The 17,833-nt window shown below is 40.5% G+C and overlaps 1 protein-coding gene across 1 annotated transcript in view; it reads left to right on the forward strand.

Annotated features, from left to right (window-relative positions):
• LOC141052147 (sphingolipid delta(4)-desaturase/C4-monooxygenase DES2-like) overlaps positions 1-16,029 on the forward strand; it is a 49,442-nt gene extending 33,413 nt beyond the window's left edge. The window contains exon 4 of the mRNA XM_073549380.1: positions 15,318-16,029. Coding sequence (XP_073405481.1) covers positions 15,318-15,461 — 144 coding nt within the window. The 3' untranslated portion in view covers positions 15,462-16,029. The remainder of the gene's footprint in view (positions 1-15,317) is intronic.
• Positions 16,030-17,833: the final 1,804 nt, after the last annotated feature.

A 17,833-nucleotide genomic window follows, 5' to 3' on the forward strand; every position in this document is an offset into this window, starting at 1 on the left:
TCGGGTGCTATTCAGGGAGCCGACCCTCTTCCCAGGTTTTCCCAACACACCGGCCTCACCAGGTCCAGGGGCCCAGCGAGTGCTCTTCAGGACATCCGTCTCCTCCTGAGACTGCCCAACACTCACGCCTCACCAGGTCCAAGGTCATACCACGTGCTCCAGGGATCAGATTCTTCTCCCAGAACCTCCCAACACTGACCCTCCAGGACCTTGCTCACTGAACCCTCCAGTAACACAGTCTTTCACACTGACCCAGGTCAGTACAACACGAACACCTGTCCGTTACCTGTGTCAGCCCCACAGGTCCTCGGATACCTCTTCTTCACAGAGGCACCCTATCAATCACCAGTCTCTTTCTCACTGACCCCGGTCAGTACAACACGGTTTTCACGACCATCACATGCTAGCCGCGCAGGTTCTCGGACCCCTCTACCGCAGAAGTGTCCTATAAGTCTCTTTCTCATGGGGAAACAGCCGCACTGGGCTCATCGATCTGGACAGTGCCTTACTCACTAGGCCGCCCCATGGTTCCAGAACCACAGCCGGGCAGTGGCTTCCCCAACCGTCAGCCCTCCTGCCTCAGTGTTGCCCTTAGCAACCAAATCTTGCAGTCCTCTTCCGTTGCCCCTAGCAACAAGACTACAACACTGCCCATAGCTTTCTCCGCCAAATGTGAGGTAGCGCTGTCATTTAAGTAGGGGATCACTCGCTTGACAGCCACAAAATCAGATCCGCAAAAACGGCGTGAAAGTGCAATAAGGACTGCGCTTGCTTCTGGTGGAGTACAAGGTTCTTTATTCAGCCAACGCGTTTCCTGAGCCTACTGGCTCACTTCATCAGGGCAGATTACATTGAAAGATGGTGAAACATTCTTATAGAGAAAAAAATGGCGCCAATACAGGGTTAAATGACATCAGCAAAGGTCAAAGAAAAAAAAAAAAAACCTCAAAAACAATGAAATTTTATTAACATAAAAACACCACAATAAAAGTGTATTAAAATGAGAAAAAATATATAAAATTATGCAAAAATAAAAATAAAACAGAGTGCTATGGATCACGGGGTAAAAAGTGGCTAAGGTTAATGGAAAAAAAGGGGGGGAGGGGTGAGACCTCAAGGAGTATTAGAACCTGGCTCATGGAGTGCAGGTGTATGCTGTAAAGTGCAAGTACCAGGTATTAGTCCACTAAACCATTGGATTTAGCAGGAGTGGTTTAAGAAAAAATTTAAGAAATTATTTGTTTTATAGAAATCAAAATAACTTGAAGTGGTATTAGAACCTGACTAATAAAGTGCAAGTGCAGGTTGTATAGTACGAGGTATTAATCCACTGAACCATTAGAATAAACAGAAGTGGTTTGAAGAACATAAAAGGAATTGTTTGTCAATTTATTTTATAGGAATCAAAATTCAAAAAAACAAAACAAAAAAAAACCAACTTCAAATGGTATTAGGACCTGGCTCATAGCAGGCTATAAGGTGCAATTACAAGGTATTAGTCCACTCGACTATAAGACTGTAATGATGTTTTTTGTATGTATTAGTACATTATACCATTAGACTTAAATGATGTTTTTTTGTAAAGAAATTGTCTTTTCATTTTATTTTGTAGAGAGAAAATCAAAATCGGACATCAGAGAAAAAAAAAACCCATAAAATTGGGTAAAATGTAATAAAAGTGTATGAAAATCACAATAAGGATAAAATCAAATAAAAGCATCATTGATAATATTGAGGCCATAGGGGCCAATTGTCTTCAATTTATAGATCCAATAGACCTCTTTTCTGTTTAATGCTGGGTTCTATTGGAAACGTGTTCAGGGATGTGTTCTATAGGAAAAATGATGGCTTTAGAGAAATCTCTTTGGTGAAATGAATCAAAGTGTCGTGACAGACCATGTTGTTGATATCCAATTTTAGTGTTGTGTCTATGTGAGTTCATTCTACAATGAAGGGGTTGTGTGGTTCTCCCAACATATAATTTAGGACAAGGACACAGGATAACATAGATAACAAAGGCAGACACACAGGACAGGTGATTAGTGATGGTGAATTTTTCTGAGGTGAATGGATGTGAAAAGATGAAGGTATTATGGGCAATATTGCTGCAAAGGCCACACCTGGGTCTCTGGCATCTAAAAATGCCTGGTGTCAAGCCGGTATGATTGTCGGGAGTACATTGGCTCAATCTGCTAGGGGCCAGATGATTTTTTAGTGATCTGGCCTTCCTAAATGTAACAGTAGGTTTGTCAGGCAAAACTTTATTAAGTACAGGATCTTTTTGGATAATGTACCATAGGTCCCCTAGTATATTTTTAATCTCCTTATGTTGGGAGTTGTAGGTAGTAATAAAATTGGCCTGATAGTTAGCATGTGTATCTTTTTCTTTAGATCTCCCACTTAAAAGAATTTGCTGGTTAAAATTTTTTGAAACATTATTAAAAGTAGAATGAATCAATTGGGAAGGGTATTTTTGAGCCAGGAATCTTCCCTTGAGGACCTCAGCCTGATTATTAAAATCCTCATCTTCTGTACAATTCTTTCGGATTCTCTGAAATTGATTATGAGGAATGTTAAAAAGCCATTTAGAATAGTGGCTGCTCTTAAAATGGACATAACTATTGGAGTCTACCTTCTTAAAAAAGGTTTTGGTATAGATTTTGGAGTTTTTTATATAAAAAGTGATATCAAGGAAGTCCATCTGGGTATTACTAATGTGGGGGGTGAACTCCAAAGCCCATATGTTGTTCTGTATGGAAGAAGTAAAGACATCAACTGGAATAAAACTGGTGTCAAAGATTAAGAATAAATCATCAATGTATCTTTTATATAAAACCACGCCCTCTAGAAATGAATCAATGGTAATAAAAGTATTCTCAAAGACCCCCATAAAAAGATTAGCATGGGATCACGGGTCGCGCCAACTTATGCTAATCTTTTTATGGGGGTCTTTGAGAATACTTTTATTACCATTGATTCATTTCTAGAGGGCGTGGTTTTATATAAAAGATACATTGATGATTTATTCTTAATCTTTGACACCAGTTTTATTCCAGTTGATGTCTTTACTTCTTCCATACAGAACAACATATGGGCTTTGAAGTTCACCCCCCACATTAGTAATACCCAGATGGACTTCCTTGATATCACTTTTTATATAAAAAACTCCAAAATCTATACCAAAACCTTTTTTAAGAAGGTAGACTCCAATAGTTATGTCCATTTTAAGAGCAGCCACTATTCTAAATGGCTTTTTAACATTCCTCATAATCAATTTCAGAGAATCCGAAAGAATTGTACAGAAGATGAGGATTTTAATAATCAGGCTGAGGTCCTCAAGGGAAGATTCCTGGCTCAAAAATACCCTTCCCAATTGATTCATTCTACTTTTAATAATGTTTCAAAAAATTTTAACCAGCAAATTCTTTTAAGTGGGAGATCTAAAGAAAAAGATACACATGCTAACTATCAGGCCAATTTTATTACTACCTACAACTCCCAACATAAGGAGATTAAAAATATACTAGGGGACCTATGGTACATTATCCAAAAAGATCCTGTACTTAATAAAGTTTTGCCTGACAAACCTACTGTTACATTTAGGAAGGCCAGATCACTAAAAAATCATCTAGCCCCTAGCAGATTGAGCCAATGTACTCCCGACAATCATACCGGCTTGACACCAGGCATTTTTAGATGCCAGAGACCCAGGTGTGGCCTTTGCAGCAATATTGCCCATAATACCTTCATCTTTTCACATCCATTCACCTCAGAAAAATTATTCACCATCACTAATCACCTGTCCTGTGTGTCTGCCTTTGTTATCTATGTTATCCTGTGTCCTTGTCCTAAATTATATGTTGGGAGAACCACACAACCCCTTCATTGTAGAATGAACTCACATAGACACAACACTAAAATTGGATATCAACAACATGGTCTGTCACGACACTTTGATTCATTTCACCAAAGAGATTTCTCTAAAGCCATCATTTTTCCTATAGAACACATCCCTGAACACGTTTCCAATAGAACCCAGCATTAAACAGAAAAGAGGTCTATTGGATCTATAAATTGAAGACAATTGGCCCCTATGGCCTCAATATTATCAATGATGCTTTTATTTGATTTTATCCTTATTGTGATTTTCATACACTTTTATTACATTTTACCCAGTTTTATGGGGTTTTTTTTTCTCTGATGTCCGATTTTGATTTTCTCTCTACAAAATAAAATGAAAAGACAATTTCTTTACAAAAAAACATCATTTAAGTCTAATGGTATAATGTACTAATACATACAAAAAACATCATTACAGTCTTATAGTCGAGTGGACTAATACCTTGTAATTGCACCTTATAGCCTGCTATGAGCCAGGTCCTAATACCATTTGAAGTTGTTTTTTTTTTGTTTTGTTTTTTTGAATTTTGATTCCTATAAAATAAATTGACAAACAATTCCTTTTATGTTCTTCAAACCACTTCTGTTTATTCTAATGGTCCAGTGGATTAATACCTCATACTTTACAACCTGCACTCGCACTTTATTAGTCAGGTTCTAATACCACTTAAAGTTATTTTGCTGAATTTTGATTTCTATAAAACAAATAATTTCTTAAATTTTTTCTTAAACCACTCCAGCTAAATCCAATGGTTTAGTGGACTAATACCTGGTACTTGCACTTTACAGCATACAACTGCACTTCATGAGCCAGGTTCTAATACTCCTTGAGGTCTCACCCCTCCCCCCCCTTTTTTTCATTAACCTTCGCCACTTTTTGCCCCGTGATCCATAGCACTCTGTTTTATTTTTATTTTTGCATAATTTTATATATTTTTTCTCATTTTAATACACTTTTATTGTGGTGTTTTTATGTTAATAAAATTTCATTGTTTTTGAGTTTTTGTTTTTTTTTTTCTTTGACCTTTGCTGATGTCATTTAACCCTGTATTGGCGCCATTTTTTTCTCTATAAGAATGCTTCACCATCTTTCAATGTAATCTGCCCTGATGAAGTGAGCCAGTAGGCTCAGGAAACGCGTTGGCTGAATAAAGAACCTTGTACTCCACCAGAAGCAAGTGCAGTCCTTATTGCACTTTCACGCCGTTTTTGCAAATTTGTCCTAGGACCCTGTGCAGATTTGCTGCTGCTTCTCATGCGTTTATGGGTGTTGTGACTTCCTCACAACCCCAATAGGTGAGCACCTTCCTTTTTTCTCTGTTATTGTGTTTTTTGATACGGATTTACACAGTGCGCCCTGTATTTCTCCTTTCAATTCACAAAATCAGATCCGGCACAGGTTTTCCATAAACTCAGAACGGTCCATGCGGTTTATTAAACATCATAAACCATGACCAGCAATATATAAATGGCATAGCGTTCATGACAGAGCTTCACTCTGTTAGCAGTGTCCAATACGCAGGCTTTTCACCCTCACAGTTATAGCTCACCCCGTCAGGGTTCTCTCATGGCTGAGAGAACAAAGACGAAAGAATCTAATTAATAAAAATATTGGAGAAAGAGAAACCAATCACAAACTAAAATGTTTCTATACTAATGCACAAAGCATGGGCAACAAACAAGGAGAATTGGAACTACTAACACAGGAAAAGAAATATGATGTCATTGGAATCACTGAAACTTGGTGGGACGATACACATGATTGGAATACAAGACTAGAAGGATACAACTTATTTGCAAGAAACAGACTTGATAAACGAGGAGGGGGTGTTGCATTGTATGTTAGAAACGCATATATCTGCACAGAGATTGAAGCTTCAGAGACTGGGAGTTCTGTGGAAACTGTTTGGGTAAGAATACAAGGACAGAACAATGGAAAGGACACCATTGTAGGCATTTACTACAGGCCGCCTGTGCAAGCTGAAGATATGGATGAACTCTTTATGCATCAAATGGCCAAGTTCTCCAAAAAATATGACATAGTTGTCATGGGAGATTTCAACTATCCAGACATTTGTTGGGAATCTCTCTCAGGCAAAACTAACAGGTCAAGGAAATTCTTATCCTCTCTTGCTGACAACTTTATCTTCCAAAAGGTAGGGGAGAAAACAAGGGGAACTGCTACCTTGGATCTAATCCTTATAAACAGGGAGGAAATGGTTGAGGAGGTAAAAGTGGCTGGAACCCTAGGAGGTAGCGACCATGCTATTTTAGAATTTTGGATAACTAGAGGCGGAAGACCTGTGAAGACTCAGACGTCAAGGTTAGATTTCAGAAAGGCAAATTTTAAGGGATTCAGAAAGATAATTGGAGGGATCCAATGGCTGGATATCCTTAAAGACAAAAATGTCCAGGAAGGATGGGAAATCTTGAAAAATGAAATTCTCAAAGCACAGTTGTTAACAATTCCGAAAAGAGGGAAGAATAGGAAGCATTTAAGGAAGCCAGGATGGGTGAACACAGAACTTAAGCACATGCTAAAAAGGAAGAAAAAAATGTTTATAAAATGGAAAGAGGGAGGCATATCTAAAGAAGAATATAATGCTGTCTGCAGAATCTGCAGGGCACAAATCAGATTAGCTAAAGCTGAAAATGAATTGAGGCTTGCAAGAGATGTCAAAAGCAATAATAAAGGATTTTGGGGATATGTCAAAAGTAAAAGAAAAGTCAAAGATGCTATAGGATTTTTACAGGATGAAAATGATGAAATGGTAAGACAGGATGTTGAGAAGGCTGAACTTTTAAATTCCTATTTTGCATCTGTTTTCTCTCAGAAAGGAAATGTAACACCAACTGTTATTCACTGTCCTATTAAGGGAATAGAAGAATCCAGGATATCTATAAACAGAAAGATAGTGAGGAAACACTTAGCTAACCTAAATGAATTCAAGTCTCCAGGTCCAGATGAATTACACCCCAGAGTACTGAAGGAGATAGCAGAAGAAATTTCTGAACCACTCTCCATAATCTTTGAAAATTCTTGGAGAACAGGAGAAGTGCCAGAAGACTGGAAAAGAGCAAATGTTGTTCCTATCTTCAAAAAGGGGAAGAAGGTGGACCCAGGTAACTATAGGCCGGTGAGTCTGACTTCTATACCAGGAAAGATCTTTGAACAAATTATTAAACAACATGTAAGTCAATACCTGGATAAGAATGAAGTGATCAAACAGAGTCAGCATGGGTTTGTAACTAATAAGTCATGTCAGACTAACTTAATTTCCTTCTATGACGGTATCACTGATTGGGTGGATCAAGGAAATGCTGTAGATATAGTATATCTTGACTTCAGCAAAGCATTTGACAAAGTCTCTCATACAATCCTTATTGAAAAAATGACTAAGTATGGAATGGACAAGGCAACTGTTAGGTGGATTCATAGCTGGCTTAGTGATCGGACCCAAAGAGTGGTCGTAAATGGCTGCACATCCAGTTGGAAGAATGTCTCAAGTGGGGTACCACAGGGCTCTGTCCTGGGCCCTGTATTGTTCAACATCTTTATCAACGATTTAGATGAAGGAATTGAGGGTAAACTGATTAAATTTGCTGATGACACAAAGCTAGGAGGGATAGCTAATACTAGAGAAGAGAGAGAGAGGATTCAAAAAGATTTAAATAAACTGGAGAAGTGGGCAGTAACTAACAGAATGGTTTTTAACAGGGAGAAATGCAAAGTACTACATCTGGGCAATAAAAATGAAAAAAGCATATATAGAATGGGAGGAATAGGGCTAAGTGACAGCACATGTGAAAAAGACTTGGGTATACTAATAGATCACAGACTGAATATGAGTCAACAGTGTGATGCAGCAGCAAAAAAGGCAAATGCAGTTCTAGGATGTATTAACAGAAGCATACAGTCTAGATCACGTGAAGTCATTATTTCCCTCTACTCCTCTTTGGTCAGACCTCATCTGGAATATTGTGTCCAGTTTTGGGCACCACATTTTAAAAAAGACATCAACAAACTGGAGCAAGTTCAGAAAAGAGCGACCAGAATGGTGACCGGTCTGCAAACCCTGTCTTATGAGGAAAGGTTGCAGGATTTGGGAATGTTTAGTTTGCAAAAGAGAAGACTGAGAGGAGACTTAATTGCTGTCTACAAATATCTAAAGGGCTGTCACATTGTAGAAGGATCAACTTTATTCTCATTTGCACAAGGAAAGACTAGAAGCAATGGGATGAAACTGAATGGGAGGAGACACAGATTAGATATTAGAAAAAACTTTTTGACAGTTAGAGTGATCAATGAGTGGAACAGGCTGCCACGAGAAGTGGTGAGTTCTCCTTCAATGGAAGTCTTCAAACAGAGGCTGGACAGACATCTGACTGGGATGATTTAGCGAATCCTGCTTTGAGCAGGGGGTTGGACCAGATGGCCCAGGAGGTCCCTTCCAACTCTACGATTCTATGATTCTCCATACTGCAGACATTCATTCCCTCCAGGGAACTCTCAGGCACTTGCAGCCATTAAACACAGCGTCCACACATGCTGTCAGGCAGGAAACCCCATCTCAGCGGGACCAACCAGGTCCCAGCATTCACCCCCATGTGACCTGCCCTGGCCACATTATATGGTCCATAGCCATGCCCACCGGGTCACATGACTCTGACCTCATCACAGGTCCTTCAAGCCTTTACACACTCTTTACAATAGTGCTTTAAACACACCCCCTGAGTGGGTTTGTAGGTAACCAGGCCCACCCATCTCTCTAGCTACCTGGAGACTTCTCCCTTACACATTGAAACAACACCTCAGCTGTATCACTGCTGATCAACACATAAGTCTCCATCCCAAAGCCACCCACTTTGAGATACATAACGGCCATTCAGTATTCTGCCATTCATCCTTTCTCCTGGGACATCCACACAGCGCCCCCTAGTGGACTCAGTGGTTACTACACCACAATATATATATATATATATATATAAACTAGAGTTGGTGGAAATCAATTTGCAGAATGACAGCCAGGTCCTAAATCTCTGTCCACTGGTTCAGATCTGTGAGAGCCACCTCTTACTTGCCAGCATCTGTGGCTCATCTTACTGGCACATTGTCATGATTGTGATGACGGGTGACGTTATGCCAGTCTAGCTAATCCAAAGAACAAAAGGTCAGTAGATGCCGGGACATAGGAGATGGTTCTTAAGGCTCCCGACCAGTGGCCAGAGAAAATACTTGCAGTTCTCTGCACATGGCCTGTGCAGACTCTTCTCAGAGACAAATTTTGATTTTGTCTCACTTTTTAGCTTCAAGACACATCAAGTCTGGTCAGCTTCCCTGCTAGCAGTTGATTAATCAGCGTAACATCCAGAGTTAGCAACACAGAATGTAGATTTATTCATATCCAGGTTGAACAGCTTACAGCATGAAATGTGATCAGTCTGGTATCTGCTGTGGCTTGCAGCATGGGAGCATTACAACAACAAGAAGGGAAGAGAAGGAAGGGGCATCCTGTCTGTTTTTTTTTTTTGTCACTGAACTTTGTAAACAATCTCACAACATGTACAATATATAAAACATTACAGTAGTAGTTGTTGCAATACATACAGATCAATATGCATTATTCCAACACCCCCACTCAACAACTACTTATCCTCTTAGTCCCAGTGTGGTTCTCAGTTCTTGGAACCTGGCTCGTGGCAATGGCTTTATCATAATGTCAGCTGCCATCTTATTAGTTTCACAATAGACGAACTGAATTATGCCACGATCTATCAAATCACGTAAATGATGATGTCGGACGTCAATGTGCTTGGTTCTAGCACTGATCTTTTCACTGCATGCAAGTTTAATGCATCCTTGGTTGTCCTCATAAATCACTGTCGGCTGAGTTGATGGTGTGCCAAGATCATCCATCAATTGTCTTAGCCAAATGACCTCCTGGCTTGCATAGGCTGCGGACACATACTCCGCTTCTGTAGATGACAAGGCAACAGACACTTGTTTCCTACTAGACCAGGAGATTAAACTTTCTCCAACTTTAAACAAGTATCCGCTTGTGGATTTACGATCATGCGAATCACCAGCCCAATCTGCATCTACATAGCCGGTGAGTTCTAGATCTCCTGTTGCAGACAGCTTTAAATTTACATCTTACGTTTCTTATAAATATCGGAGAAGTCTCTTAACAGCATTCCAGTCTTTTTGGCGTGGTTTTTCCACATATCTGCAAAGGATTCCAACTGTTGTTGTGATATCCGGTCGAGTCATAGTTGATATGTATAGAAGTGCCCCCACTGCCTGACGATATTTCTCATTGTTTGGCAACAGGTCATCTTCTCCTTCCAGCTTCAGGTAGGATGGTTCCATTGGGGTTGATATACCTTTGGCTTCTGACATTCCAAACTGATTCAGAATCAAATTAATTTTTGCACTTTGGTTTAGAAGAAAACTTCCATCTTCCTCTCTCTGGATTTGGATTCCTAGATAATATGTCACATTTCCAAGGTCTTTCGTTTCAAAATGCTGGTTCAGAATTTCAGCCATTATTCCAATTTCTGCGTCTTCCTGATGAACTACAATCACATCTTCCACATATAAGAGAATATACATCCACTTTCCATCTGTATATTTTGTGTATAAGCATGGATCCGCTTGACCTCTTTTAAAACCTTCTTCCAACAAGACCTTATTCATCTTGGTATTCCATGCTCTTGCTGATTGCTTAAGACCATAAAGGGATTTTTGTAGTTTGCAAACAAGATTCTCTTCACCCCCTTTTACATAACCTTCAGGTTGAGTCATGTATAAGTCCTCCTCAATGTCACCATTTAAAAAGGCAGTTTTTATATCCAAATGTCTGACATTCATATTTTGTACAGCAGCTACAGCTAACAAAGCTCTGAACGTGGTCTGTTTAGCGACTGGAGCAAACGTAGCATCGTAATCTTCGCTATACTTTTGAGAATATCCTTTTGCCACCAACCTTGCTTTAAATCTGTGGACTTTACCTTCAGAGTCATATTTGGTATTGAAGACCCACTTGCACTTGATTGCCTTTTTGCCCTGTGGCAGCTTGGTGAGTTTCGAAGTTTGAAGTTGATGAAGCGATTTGATATCCTCATTAGCAGCATTGATCCACTTTGTTCTTTCATGGACAGGTAGTTCTTGCATTTCATCCCATGACTGCGGCTCTGATTCAGGTAGTGTCTTGACTATGTAGGATAGACGTTTAGCTGGTACGCCTCTGTTTGATCTTGAATATCTCCTGATTTCAGATTCACCTGATTTTTCTGTTGTTACTTCAGTGGTTGAAGAATCCAGCCAGACCTCTACATCCTCCTTGTTATTGTCTTGTAATTGTGACTTCAGCTAGACTACTGGCGTGATGTCACAAAACTTGGGGGACACAAAGTTCTCCTCAATCACTACATCTCTACTTATTGTGACCTTGTTTGTTTCTGGGTGTAGAATCCTATAACCTTTCTGGGTTTCACTGTAGCCTACCAGGATCCCTTCCTTAGCATGAGATTCCCACTTAGTTCGCCTTTCTTTGGGAACATGTACAAGCGCGTTACTTCCGAATATTCTTATATGATGTAGTTTTGGCTTTCTGCTGTTCCATTGCTCAAACGGAGTTTTCTCTGTAGCATTACCTGGTAGTCTGTTCTGAAGATAGCAAGCTGTCATGATTGCTTCACCCCAATATGCTGTGGGCAGATTTGCATCAAACAACATACTTCTTCCACTTTCACAGAGTGTTCAGTTCCTTCTTTCCGTGACACCATTTTGCTCAGGATTGTACTGTACAGTGGTCTGAAATAGGATTCCATTTTTCTTTAAAATGCTCTGTGTCTCATTACTTGTGTATTCAGTCCCATTATCTGCACGTAGAATCTTTGGCATTCTCCCAAATTTATTATATACCTCAGCTAGATATACTTCAAGTTTCTTTCTTGCTGTGAAGCAGATGGACAACTGTATATCTTGAATGATCATCAATAAATGTGAGAAAATATCTCTTCTTCCCTGGAGTCTGAGTGCTCATTGGACCACAGACATCTGTATGTATTAAATCTAGTGTCTGTTCTGTTCTTGTAGTACTTCTCTTAGGAAAAGCTTTTCTAGACATTTTCCCTTTGATGCAGCTAGTACATTTCATTATCTGGTTACATAGATCAATTGTAATGTCCTCAGCTAGTTGCTTTTGAACTAACTTCCTTATTGCTTCTGGGTCTCTGTGTGCTAGGCGCCTATGCCATACATGAATGCAGTTATTGTGCCTTTCTTCCTGAGCAGTGTACACACACTCTTTGCGTTTAAGCTGGTAAAGTTAATTTGTGATTTTTCCTTCTGCTAGTGTCTGGCCCTCTTTTGAGATGATGCAGCTATCATGCTTAAATGTAACTTCATTTCCTTGTTTTGTGAGTTTCTTCACAGATAGTAAATTACTCTCAAGACTAGGCACATAGAGCACATCTTTTACTGGGATCTTCTTGCTTTGTGTTGGTGAGATTTGACAATCAATATAACCATCTCCTATACCTTGTGAAGTCATGTACAGACCATTAGCCATAATCACTTTCTCTGACTTACTTTGGTTAAGCTTAGAAAAGAAGTCCCTGTTATTAGTCCCTGTTATTAGTCATGTGTCTAGTTGCTCCAGAGTCTATACACCATGCATGCTTTGATGTATTTACACTGACAGTAAATGCAGTTTCAGTATTCACAAAATCTTTTTTCTGCAGACACAGCACAGCCCTTTGTAGACTGCTTTGCGTTTTCAGCTGATTCATTCTAGCTTTCCAGACTCTGCAGTCGGCTTTCAAATGTCCTGATTTCTTGCAAACAAAACATTCACGTGTTTCTTTTAGGTGCTTTCTGTTATCATTTAGATTTTGTGTCTGTAAAGCAGATTCTGCATCGCATGTCCTGCTGTTTACACCTTCCGCTTTCCGCTTATATTCATCTATGAGCTTCCCTCTGACATACTCCAATGTAACTTTGTGCTTTCTGATCCATCTCTATCCACTCCTGTGATACTGGGTCAGGTTTAGGCTCCTGTGTGCATTTCCATGTACCTTCTCTTATCAGCAGCATTTTCACTTTGAATTTCCAGGATTGATAATTCTGGTTAGTGAGACTTGGTACTGTAAACTTCATGGAGTTGCTGCTGCTGGTGGCCATCTTTGCTGTCTTCCTTTCTTTTCTTTTCTCTGTGCTCTGGGGATCTGGGACTCTAGGACTCTGGGCCCAAAACCTGTTAGCAGCGGATTAATCAGCGTAACATCCAGAGTCAGCAACACAGAATGTAGAATTATTCATATCCAGGTTGAACAGCTTACAGCATGAAATGTGATCAGTCTGGTATCTGCTGAGGCTTGCAGCATGGGAGCATTACAACAACAAGAAGGGAAGAGAAGGAGGGGGCATCCTGTCTGCTTTTTTTTTTTTTTCACTGAACTTTGTTAACAATCTCACAATATGCACAATATATAAAACAGTACAGTAGTAGCTGTTGCAATACATACTGTACAGATCAATATGCATTATTCCAACATTCCCTGAGCTGACTGACTCAGGTGAACACTTAGCCTGTTTGTATGCAGATGCAGATGTATGCAGGTGCATTAATCAAAGCCTTCAGAGCTAGGATTTAACCCTAGCCTACCTGGCATTGCTACATACACTCCCCCTCTTCCCAAAGCCAAGGGCTGGGCTCCATCTGCCATCCCCCCAGTGCATACCGGGGAACACTTTACCAAAACTGATTTTGTGAGGGGGTGTGGCCATTTTTGTATTGCCTCCTCTGAGACTGCCACTCTGGTGGGCTTTTTCAGGAGTTCTACAGTGCTCTAAATTGACCAGATTGGGAAAATCATGTTTGTGACCTGGTAACTCCAAGACCCTATTTTTGGGTACTGATTTCTGACCGTATTGTCTTTGAGAAGGTGACAAATTTCCTCCTACCTTGACATCTGTAATGTTGGCTTGTGACCCTTTTTTGGGTCTCCCAGAAATGTGACCTCGAGTTCCCTTAATTGCTCATGGAGTTCTCCATGGCCAAGTATCTTTCCATAAGGGTCACAAGGTCATCTGGGGATTCTGGGGATCTCCATGGGCAAACCAGCTTTTCACGGGTTTCGGTAGTGAGTGGATAAACCGGTCCACTACCACTCTTTCCACCATCTGTGCTGGACAGTAGACCTCGAGCTTCAGCCATTTTTGCACCAGGTGTAACAGGTTGAACTCGGACTGGGGAGGTTTGTCCCTTTGGTAGCTCCAGAGATAAACCCGGTGTGGCTGGACTGCCAGGGTGATGCCTACACATGCCATTAATCTCCGCCTTCAGCTTATTGTGCTCCTTGGCATACTGCAGGGGAAGGTCATAGTATGCTTTCTGCAGATCTCCCGTAAGGAATGGAGCAAGGACCTCTGCTCATTGCTCTGGGAGCAGTTCCTCCCTGTCTGTCACAATCCCAAATACAGTCAGGAATGACTCAACGTCATTCTCCAGTCTACTGTAAAGTCTCCCATACCATTTGCCTCACCCAACTACCTTCACTTTGGTTGGCGGGTGGTGCCATCTCCCGGGCCAGGACAGTTCTGTCAGGAGAGCCATCTTCTGCTGAACCAGCTTCTGATGAAACTGTTGCTGCTGCAGAAGCTGCTGCTTTAATTCCTGCTGCTGTTGTTGATCCTGCTGGATCAGGAGTTTGTTGGTTTCCTGTTGGGTCAGCTGCTGCTGGTCCTGCTGTTGCTGCACATGGACTAGCTGCTTAATAAGCGCCTCCATGCTTTTAGACTGTGTTCGCAATGCTGTAGCATTTCATCCACCAATTATTGGGTTTTACTCTCCCTGGTAGGCATTACACCTTAGGTAGCATTCACACAGATAATGCAGTTTTGGTCCAAACGTATACAGTTTTTATTGCTTTCCACAGGTGGCACAGCATCAAAACAAAATCATAAACATAAATCCTTTACCTTGTCCAGGCGCTAACTAAACAGAACAGACCCTGGCTACTCATACACGGCTGAGATAGCCCCAATTTTGTCAAAGAAGACAGCTGTTGTCCATAGCAACCACTGATATTTGTAGTTCTCTGCATAGGTCTGTACAGATTCTTCTAAGAGAGGGATTCTCGCTTGTCTCTCTTTTTAGCTTCAAGACACATCCAGTCTGGTCAGCTTCCCTGAGCAGACTGCCTCAGATGAACACCTAGCCTGTTTTTATGAGCTAGTCAGGTGTTCTAATCAAAGCCTGCAGACATAGGAGTTAACCCTAGCCAACCTGGCATTGCTACAATATATATATATATATTTTTGTCAATTTATAATATGGGTTAAATTTGTTAATCTTTGTCATCATCCTTTGGTGTGATAAATTCATTTATTCTGTTTTCCACTATGACAGGTCCGTAGAATTGCTGCCGAATACTATGACACCCTCCCTTACCATACGTCATGGGGACGAGTTCTTTGGGATTTCATATTCTGCAAGGAACTTGGACCTTTCTCCCGGGTGAAGCGAGAATGTGAGCTAGCCAAGAAGGACTGAAACTCAAAAGATGATTCATTAATTTATTTCTTTATCATTGCAAAAGCCCTGTATGTATTCATTTTTTATATATAGATGTAAAGTGGTCCAGTGAAACAAACATACCTAAGGACATAGGACTCTGTGTTGTCCCCATTCTGAGCCTCACTCCAAATATGTCACAACTTCTATAATTTCCCATCTGATTGAGGAGGCCATGAAGGAAGGAATCTCCCAAAAGATAATAAAATAGTTTTCATCATGTTTACTGTGCCCCTGATAAATTCTTATAGGAGTAAAGGACAGACAGAATTTTTACAGACCTAGCCCGAAGATCATTAACGTCCACTGTGGCCTGATCGTTTAGGACAATCTTCAGTCCAGAAAATGTATGTCTTGATTTTCTCGTGGCCAACCTGTGAAGTAAGTTCTAGCACTAATATATGGAAGAAAGTAGCAGTGACTACCCGTGTAATGACATGATGATGCACTGAATGTGGCATAGTGTTGGTATTTGGTTATTATTAAGTTGTTGTTTTTTATATGTTGAATTAAAAAAATTAAAATTTGCTACTAATATCAAGAAAGACCATGAATCTGAACACAATGAATTTCTTCTTGTCTGGGCGACTGATCACCATGGAAGCTGGAACAAATGGATGGGAAGATGCAAAGACATAACTGCTGCATGCTGAATTTTGGACAGGGTTCCGATATCTATGACAATATTGCACTTCTGTAGCACATGACTATATTGCTCTACTATGCCAAGCTTTTCTGTGGCTGCTGAAATCTGTTTTTTGCAGCACAATTGACCCTACTTTGTGCATATGTGAGCAGGTTACTTGGATGCAACACCGCAGACAATGAGGAGACAGTGGTACTTAAGCAACACTATTTATTTGGCTAAAACATAAGGTAAATCTATTTATATGTATACTGTATATTTAAAAGTAAGCACCATATGGGGGGTTACAGTAACAGGGTTAATTTAGTACATTATGACACAGTAATACAACTAAATACAATATATATGCAATGTTCTATTACACACACTGATCTTATTTTCTAACAGTTAAATGACTGTTAATGCCTTCATGTCTCAACTTCACGGGCGTCACTCTCAGTACTAGGCCCATTCCCATCGTAGGCTCCATAAACACCTCTGACCGTTGCACTGGCCCTAGCCGGGGTCACCGGTATTTCCTGCTAGGCCGCATGTCTTAGATATGCGAGACACTGGGTATACATTGTGCTTGTCACACTGGCCATCTCCGTTCCCTGAAGCACTGCCCCAACCCACACACCCTGTACTTCTACACTGAAAATATAGACCCACAGGAACGGTCTCCCGAGCCTGGTTCGGATCTGGTCTTAGACTTCTACTGACGCTGCTCACAGTCTTCTACTGGCGCTGTTCACAGACGTCTACTGGCGCAGGTCACCGTCTTCAACTTGCGCTGGTCACAGTCTTCTACTGGCACTGGTCACAGACTTCCACAGCCTCGGAGCACAGATCTTCCTCACAGCTCAGACCCTTCTGTGGCAATAGTGGCTGTAAGCCCACCTAACAGCCACACTGCCTGTCCTGGTACAATTTCTGTTGCCAACTGCTTCTTCTCAGCCCAGCCAGGCCTATTATAATTTGTAACTGGGACACAGGTGTCACCTGACCTGGTGGTGTCTTTATTCTCCCCCTTCTGGGAACATTGGTTCCAACTATTAGGTTCCTACTACTGTAATAATTTATTTTCTTTCACTTCCAGCAAATACTCAGCTAGGCATCAACTTCAGTTGTATTCTTCTCCCTTGTCCACTTTCTTATACAGTATATATTTTAATTTCTAATGTTGGCATGGATTTCATCCATGGTTGGAGATGGTCAGGTATTGTAATGTCCTGACTATCGAGAAAATACTTTTTAGGGAGGGATCTCTGTTAATGGGTAGGTATGTGAGACACTACGATATGTCTAGGTACTTTTGGAGAAAGTACACCAGTGACACTACAGTACTGAATGTATTACATGAAACACAAAAAGAAAGCACAGAATAACAAATGTGTAAAAATACCCTGCAGTAAAAAATATGACAATAATCAGCAAGTGCTGGTAAAAAGATGACAACAAATACAGGGTATTTAGTCGATACGTTTTTTTGCAAAAAAAGTGTATACCAAGCCACTCCACCTCATCAAGGTAACCCTTAATGGAGTAGTCCCTATCTAATGTATTTAAAATCTGAACATATGAACAGTGTCTAAATGAACAGGATTAAGACAGGCGCTTCCTAGTATGGGCACGTGGTGTAAGACGGCTCTTTATGTGCATGTCACACAAGAGAGGGGTAAGGTCTCTCAAACCATGCAAAAGCAAGGAAAAAAATGGATTAAAA

Source organism: Dendrobates tinctorius, unplaced genomic scaffold, assembly GCF_039654945.1.
Source record: "Dendrobates tinctorius isolate UK_male_01 unplaced genomic scaffold, ASM3965494v1 ptg000158l, whole genome shotgun sequence".
Lineage (NCBI taxonomy): Eukaryota > Metazoa > Chordata > Amphibia > Anura > Dendrobatidae > Dendrobates > Dendrobates tinctorius.